Below are 9,029 nucleotides of genomic sequence, written 5' to 3'. Positions count from 1 at the left end.
CATCGAGCCTTCTTTGCTTTTGTGGAGTTTTTTCTTTACGAAATTTCAATTCATTTCTTTGTTTTGAATGTGAGTTAGGTATAGTTTCCCTCAATGTGTATTTTGTATATCAGATTTAAAGTTTTAAGCAAATACTACAATATCTTAACAGCAAACGTTCGTTCAGTGTACGTTTCCTTTTGCCTCTCGTAAGCCACAATAAAGGCAAGAGCAAAAGCGGTATCTGAAATCGGACTGTGATAAATTGAAAATTAATGAAGTGAAAATAGATGGAACGGATCGCAAATTGCGCCAAGCCAATAAAATATTTTGACATTTGGAGTTATCGTCTTAATCTGCTTCGCTGACTTTTCCTCTAGTCGGCGCTGATCGAAGATTGCAAGGTTGGGTTTTGGTTCTTATATAAATAAATTTCTTACTTTTATTTTTAGCTGTGCTTTGTCAGTTTGTTTGCCGTATTTTCGCTGAGCAAAAGCGAATTTTTTGACTTTTTGCTGCGTATCTGACTCGTTTCTTTTTAGGTCTCACAAATCACCTGTTTGAAAATTCCGCCAGTTTCTTATATGCTTAATATTTTTTGAACTTGTTTTCACTTAAAGTATAACTTAAAGTAAAATAACATAAAAACATTTTATTTTGTTTTGCAGTTACTCGGCGGTGTAGGTCAAACCACAACAGCAGCGTCAAGTATACCAACAACAGTCAATAACGGCTCTGCACCTTCACCACTGTCTGGTGCAAACGATGCTTCGCTTAGTCCATCTGGAGGTTCGGCGACAACTGGTGCCACTACCAATGGACCGCTTAGTCCAGGTGCAATTTCACAAACATCAAATAATGCAGGCAGCGTATCTGCAGTAGTAAATTCTGCTGCTGTTGGTGTTAGCATGAATGAATCACAAAGTGAAGCAGCTTTATCCGGCTCAGCTGCTGGTATCGCTGGTGCTGTTAATGCAGGTATTGGTAGTACAACTTGTTGTGAAAATGGCAGACCAATAATGACGGATCCAGTCTCAGGACAAACAGTGTGCTCCTGTCAATATGATTCTGCACGCTTAGCGCTTTCAAGTTATTCCCGTATGCCGGCAGCAAGTGTTGGCGTTTATGGCACTCCATATCCTTCAACCGAACAGAATCCTTATCCAAGCATTGGTGTCGACAGTTCAGCATTTTATTCGCCTTTGGTAAGTTCAGTTTTAGTTTCACATTACAAACTTGATCTTCTTATTGTATGCTTATTATGCTTTTCATTACTATTGATACTTCTGATACCAATGGTAACTTGTTGAAATTTAATTGGATTAGAAAATGGTTGTTGCGTACGTACGTTTTTAAAGCATGCAAAGCAAGTCATGCTCCACGCAAGACAGTTTATGACTTTTAATTGGATTTAGAAATTAAATGCACCTGACGAACTGGCGTCGTCTCTTTGAAATTGCATTAATTATCAAAAGATTAAAATAAGGCAAAGGGTAATCTTAAATGTATTTGCTGACTGTAGAGTTATTGAGGTATGCGTACGACTAGACTTACGTAAATAGCAGGAACTCGGTACTATATTCTACATATAAACATATACATAACACTCTAAGTATTATTTACTGTTGCTGCTTATTTAGTTGTGGTTATAAATATGTTTAGATAAATCCATACAGATTTAAAGTATACTTGGGTATCAAAGTCTAAGAGTAGAGTAAAATTCCTTATAGCAATTTTCAATAAGTACAAGAGACTTAAGATTAGACCTGTCAGCAGAGATTAGAACAAATTGATGAATTTTATACTTTATATATTGATTTTAATGCAATTTAATTTATGTTTTCACAATTTTACTTCTATAAAATATGATGCCCATACATATATTGTGTACTTTATCAAAAATCAATTTATGCACACACATAAACAACATAGTAAAGTTAACCAAACTAAAGTATGTATAAATTCATTGCTAAACATTGGTCAATCTATGAAATTGTTTTTGTATTAAACTGAATAAAAACAAACACTAAGGAAAATTCTCGAAGCGTTTGCAGTGCATTTTGTGGCACTTGTCTGCTTGCATATCGATTGCATCCTGTCCATCTCAATGGCAGGATGGTACAAACTTTAGGGGTGTATGTAATTTTATTTTAGTAGAACAATGACATTTATTGAAAATAATTCATTTTGTTGGCTTTGTTTGATATTTCTGTTATGTAAACACACCTTCACACCTTGTTTCGTTTAATGTTTTCAAACACTTTCAATGACTTTCCAAAAAATAGTTTCAGCGTTTCAAGTGCCATAGTCTATTAAATGAATGGCGCACCCTACAGGCGGTCGAAAAACATTATTTGATGGGTGCATTGTAGTATATTCGTATAGAATTTTATATTGAATGTGTGATGGAATTGTATATTGTAGATGTTGAGGTCTCTAACTAGTTTAATTAAATTATTATTAATGAATATATAAATGAATATATATATTCATGGATTGTCAAGACATAAATACTCTGTAATTGTATGTTTTTAATTTATAAATGTGAGTAAAGCTAAGGTGACTATATGTTTTGTGTACAATGGGACTATTTCATTATCCCGACGGACACACCACCGTTTCGTCTAAAATCTGTGTAAGAGAATGTACGTATATGAGCATATTATCTCTGTTTAAAATCTGAAAGTGTCTGTAGGATACTTGGTTATGATATTAGCACGACTGCTCTGCTTTATGGTATATAGTTTACCTTATGTGTATATATACTAGGAGTTATTAACAAATGTGAAATATAGTATTTATCTGCACTTATAGAGTAATAAACAGATATACGAATTAACATTAAAAAAGAACAATGCAATTCAAAAAAAAAATTGGTAGATAGATCTTTAACTGACTTTTACAATACTATAAACAAACAACACCAACATCTAGCAGACCAGCAACGTATATTATTTAATATAAATTTATTTTATAATTGAAATAATCTATGTATATATTTAATAAGCCTATATATTTTTCCTTATATAAATGAGATTTTTACTCGTATAAGTTGTTTATTGCTTACACCTGAAAACATTTGAATCAATTTTTTTAAAATTTGTATGAACATTAGTGGAGCAGAGAGAGAGAGAGCGAGAGAGAGAGAGAGAGAGAAAGAGAGAGAGAGAAAGTCCATGTTTGGATTTAATAAATGGAACCCGTGTGGAAAGATTTGTTCAATAAGAAGAATTAAGTTAAAAAACTGAACAACGGACAAAATGTTCAAATTGGTACTACTGGGTGGTATGCTAAAGAGACATTCCCAGAAATGATGAAAATAGGAAATGAATACGATATTCGAACCAAAGGAATACATAGAATGTCATGATATGTTCTGTACATGAACTGCTCCCTTCAAATTATATGTTATGCAGATTATAATTTGAGGTTATCATGATGAGCAGTAGCAAAACGAATATAGAAATTTGTGTTACTTTTGTCATAATTTTGTTTTCAGTGAAGAATTTTCATAAACCCTTTAATTTTAAAGAGGAATACTCTTATAATATGGCCACACTCCAATGTAAATAATAATATTGGGCGACAAATAGGTATTGAAATAGATTCGATTGGTATTGAAATAGGCCAGATCTATGTGTTCAATTATCTTATAGTCACACTTATAGTCAGATTTAGATATCAGTACAAAACTTATCCACAATTTTTGTGTTACCGAAGTATATATTCATACTGGACATACTTTCCTAAATTGATGGAAATTAATTTGACCATGATCGTAAATAGAACTTTAATTCTAAAAATGTCTGTATGTATAAAGTAAAATTTTTTTATCATTAGCATACCGTTTCATGTTATAGAACTATATAAAATTCGATCTATAGTATTAGGTTATACTATTTACTGTTATAAACATAGTACTTAGTACGATCTTTGATATCATGTTAAGGAACGATATATATAAGATTTATATCATTAGCGTATATAGGGACTTATTTAATGAAAATTTCACAAACTAATATAAATATCATATGTAAGCATGTCTAAATCGTCTAAAGTGTCTAAAGTGTCTTAGGCTGTTTAAACACCCAATATCACGTCCTTGTATAAAACACTGGTTTACGTAAAGACGTTTGAGTATAACAATAGTTCCTGTGATTTTTTATTCAATATACCACGACCACACTGTTGCGCTTAATTTCATAACGAAACAATTATTCATAAGAACTTTAGTTGCAAATATTAGGCGATATATTGACGGCGCGTTATCAGCTATCACCTACTATTAGTTAGGCACACAACTAATAGTTTGTTAAAATCGTATTTTACAGATTTTATGTAATTTTATGAAATTGTCAGATTACGTCGTTATATGATTTTTACTAATTTTCTTACTAAAGTATTTACATATCTTGCTAGAGAACCATGTGAACTTCTTGTAGAATAGGTCAACAGCAGGTGCGATATTACTCAAGTATTGTGTCATAGTAAACATATCAGTAAAAGATAAAAGTTTTGCTTTTATATAAGATATTACTAAAAGCATCAAAAGTGAAAATCTTAATTGATGTATCATGTGTTAGTTTAATTTTTTTTATTAAACTTGAACAATATTTATAATATACTGAAAAGAATCTATCTATCTGCCTTATTTTTATAGAGTAACCCATATGCACTGAAAGAAACAGGTCCAGGCTCTGATATGACAGCTTGGACATCTGCTGGTCTTCAACCAACAACTGGTTACTATTCTTACGATCCAACATTAGCTGCTTATGGGTAAGTACAGTAAATATATTCTAATATATTTATTTAAACAATTAATAATTAAAAATCTTGTAAACATTTTGTTTGCATTTTATTAATTTCGTTTTATTTGTTGTATTTGAATCAATTAATAAATTATTTGAATGTATAAATAAATATTTATTACTGAAACATTAAGTTTAATATGTAAAATTATTAAAAGATATACAATAATAAATTCAGAAACTTATTCAAGCCGTAAATTATTGTGTATTAAAAAACAAGTTAATAAATCTTAAGTTGATTTTTATGAAGTGTTGAAATTCTTATGTACAACTACGAAACTGTCACAGGCGTTTTGCTTATCATGATGCATTACAGCGGCTCTGGGTACCTAACAGAAAGACAATATGAGGGGTCAGTGAGCGGAAAAGCAGCAATAAAAAGCATTTTACTTAAGTAGCTTGATATGGTGTGAATGATTTATGGCGGTTAGAAGAACAGATAATTTTATATAAATACTCAAAGATTGTAGTTTAACTTTATTGAATTGGCTTCGCGTGTAAAGCAAATACAAATTAAATATTTATTTAAAATGTTACTTTGCGTATCTAATTCAGTTTAATGCCATATTCTAAAATTTTTAAAAGTATCTGATTCTTTTTGTTTTAAATAAGTATGCCCAGCAACAAATCTTACAGGATTTCTGATATAAATCCTTGGATTTGTTTCATATGCTTGTAGAAAATCAACCAAACTGTTCCCAGTAGAGAAATCTAAAACAACCAACGTCTGCGGTTACAAGCAGAATACCAATAATCAAATCCCTGGAATATTCTTTTTGTCGAAATTCTAACTTAAAAAACTGTGAATTCGCATACGAACTTAATTCACTTAGTGGAAGTGTGTGCTAAAGTGTAGGTTTTTTCTTATTTTCCTTTCGATTTCGTGGTTGGCATTCAACAAGTGCAAAACCTTCTTGGTAAAAATCTTTGTTGCGTACTATGAAGTTGCCTCAAATAGGATTTTTTTGCTCGAGTTTACAGTACGGAGAACGATGCTATTATCGTAGCGGATATTTCAAATGTTCAGATTAAAATTCCGAGTGCGTTTCTCGCTAACTGTAAATAACTGAGTCCAGGCTAAGGCGATTGAAGCTTTGGTTGGATTAATGCATAAAAAGTGGAAAGAAATTCAAAATCGTGTTGTGGTTAAATGGATTTTTAAATATTTTTTTTACTTTATTTCGTACGTATTAAATTTTAAATTTATCCACTAAAATTATAAGACTTAACTTAAATGTACTACATTTAAATATTAAAAAAAATTTATTTTGAATCATTGAAGCGATTCTGATTTGCTGAACACCGATTTAATGCGTGATTTTAAAATAGTTAACTATTTTAAGCATTGACTATAGCATGCTTCATTAAGATATCGAGTTTAAAGTTGTAAAATCTTTACATTGATTACATAAAAAAATACATCTGCTATTTAGTGCGAATTAGTATAAGGAAGTTTAGCATTAATTATGCAAACGAAGAGACGCACACATGGTTGGTAGTTTTCATTTTAGTTGGCAGAAAATATCCAATGCCCATATAGCTAACTTTTCGAGATATCAAGGTTTAAAGTTATAAGCTTTTTATATTGATTATAGTTATAAAAAAACTTCAGCCGCAATTTTGTACAGACATTATAAGTAATTTTTACATTGATTATTGCCTTCAAAGCTTTTAATTATTTTTTTATTACTTATATACTTCAAAATAAAATATACTATATGTTATTTTACATTGTTTATATTTAAAGGAGATAATCTTCTTGAATAGAAATTTGACAAGAGTTTGATCTTTGATTATGTATATAACACTATGTTAAAGGAGAGGTCGAGTGAGACATCAATATCTAATAATAATAGTGCTTCCATTGCGTAGGGATAACTAAAATTGTAGCTTATTTTTTGAATATAATGATAATAAATATGAAGGGAGATAGTTTCAGTATATATATGTATATATATCAGAATATATTTATGATATAACTATATATCATACTATTATTTATAAAAGGTTAATGAAAGGTTTCGATTTGCAATCTATTGAATGAATTAGATTGTATGACAGCAATGATTTTTCATATGTCGAATAGATATACTTTTTATGCTTACTAAGAAAGAAGGACCTCTTTTTTTTTATTTCACTGTTATTAAGACTGTCGTTGCTGTTAATGTTCATTTAAGTAAGTAAGTAAACATAATCCTTTAGTATCTGAATTGTGTATCTGAATTAACTATCAGCGTCTACTGCTAAAATGGCGGTAAGTTCTTAGTTTAATACTTTGTGAATGTCTGCATATCTGCCGGTAGTGACATAGATTGGTTTTAGCAAAGGGATAGCGGTATTCAAATGACATACAATGAGCTTAAAAAATTTTAGTGCTTTATTACATTTATATATTGCTGAGCTCCCTAAACGGAGATCACTATCTAGCTCTGTTAAATTGATGTACCATTGTGCTTTCATGAATCATTTGTTCTTTTTATAGTTCTGTTTTCATAAAGAAAGACACTTCCTTAGCATATTCACCTAATGCTTTAGGACATAATGCTTAAAAAACTTAAAATGCAGTTTTTTATTTTCAAGAAACCTACATTTATATAAATTGTTTACCAAATAATATCTTTTTTGTAATTATTAGTTCTTTTTTTTTGCTGCGATGACTCATCTATCACGCAGTTATAATTTGATAAGGTTACCCATTACCACACACTTTTTCTGTCTCTATCTACAGGGACAGGGAACAGAGATCTATCTCTTGTGACATTCTGCATTTTTCTTATATGACTAAGCCCTACGAAGATTATATACGATTTGTTTATATCTATAGTTCAATAGCAGTGGTCTTATATTATCTAAATACATGCACAATGAAATCTATAAACTATAGACCTTTAATACTTATTCAAACTATGACAGGTTTTTTATAAAAACTGTTAAGTATGTTCCAAAAACATTAATTTTGAAACACTATAATTATTTTGTACAAATTACATAGAACATAATTTGAACTATTCGAATGAGCTTATATAAATTTGAATGAGCTTATATTAAATAATAATTTATGTTTATCCTTTTCAAAGAACGTCCCTCTAGGGAGTTTAGTACTGTTAGGAATGAAATACTTATACATGAAAAAGGTTTGGTGGTTATTAAGAAAAACTGACTGCAATATGAAATAAGAGTAGTCTTCAAAGAATGGATCAGGTATATAAACTTAATAGGTTACATTTCAAAGAATAATAATGATAAAAATTATTTGAAGTACGTTAATACAGCTTTGATTATATTTCGGTATAACGATATTATTAAAGCATCAACATTGTATTGTAATATAATACGATAACACCGTATGGTGTTAAAACGATTTTCTAAATAAAAAATATGAAATGTAGGAAAAAACTATTTCTAAGATACTTTAAGATACTTTATAATAAGATACTTTAAAACAAGGATAACCCTGTTAATATGCAGGATTATATATTTTGTAGAAAAAATCGTATGATATAAACTTCGTACTTAATTCAGATCATCAATGGATGACATATTGTGAATGCGATGGTCTTTTGACAGTTACTTGTGGCTTTTAACTGTCTCAGATAACAATTTTGTTACGAAAAGTTAGTCAAGCCAATGTCCAACCTCGCAATTTCTGTAGGCATATCCATGATGCCTATGGATAAGTCTACATTAGTTTCAATGTTAAAATATACTTCTTATGAGCCATACCTATGTGAATATAGTTAGTCTTTTTGATGTTTACTTGATGTTTGATTTCAATTTTGTTTTTATATATTATATGAAGTACAATTTAAAATATTTTATTAAATCTATTTAAACTATTATTTTTATGTTTTTAACAGTTATGGTGCCAGCTATGATTTAGCAGCTCGACGTAAGAACGCCACTCGTGAATCAACAGCAACGCTTAAAGCTTGGCTTAATGAGCATAAAAAAAATCCATATCCAACCAAAGGTGAAAAAATCATGTTAGCAATTATAACGAAGATGACACTGACGCAGGTCTCCACATGGTTTGCAAATGCACGGAGACGTTTGAAGAAAGAAAATAAAATGACTTGGGAACCAAAGAATAAAACTGAAGATGATGATGACGCTATGTTATCCGATGATGAAAAAGAAAAAGATATACTAGAAACAGATAAGCCACCTAGTTTATATGGTGGTGCAAATGAGCATCATAAAGGTAAATATTTTAAAAACTTTTCTTTTTTTATAACTAAA

General features: G+C 30.1%; 1 protein-coding gene across 1 annotated transcript in view; it reads left to right on the top strand.

The window, feature by feature from the left end:
• Nucleotides 1-9,029, top strand: part of LOC119681397 (homeobox protein araucan-like) — a 12,320-nt gene that overhangs the window by 855 nt on the left and 2,436 nt on the right. Inside the window, exons 2-4 of the mRNA XM_038094578.1 lie at nucleotides 648-1,184; nucleotides 4,640-4,758; nucleotides 8,648-8,991. Coding sequence (XP_037950506.1) covers nucleotides 648-1,184; nucleotides 4,640-4,758; nucleotides 8,648-8,991 — 1,000 coding nt within the window. The remainder of the gene's footprint in view (nucleotides 1-647; nucleotides 1,185-4,639; nucleotides 4,759-8,647; nucleotides 8,992-9,029) is intronic.

This window comes from Teleopsis dalmanni, chromosome 1 (assembly GCF_002237135.1).
Source record: "Teleopsis dalmanni isolate 2A chromosome 1, ASM223713v2, whole genome shotgun sequence".
Lineage (NCBI taxonomy): Eukaryota > Metazoa > Arthropoda > Insecta > Diptera > Diopsidae > Teleopsis > Teleopsis dalmanni.
The sequence above is the reverse complement of the archived record's forward strand: the minus strand, read 5'-3'. Positions and strand labels throughout refer to the sequence as shown.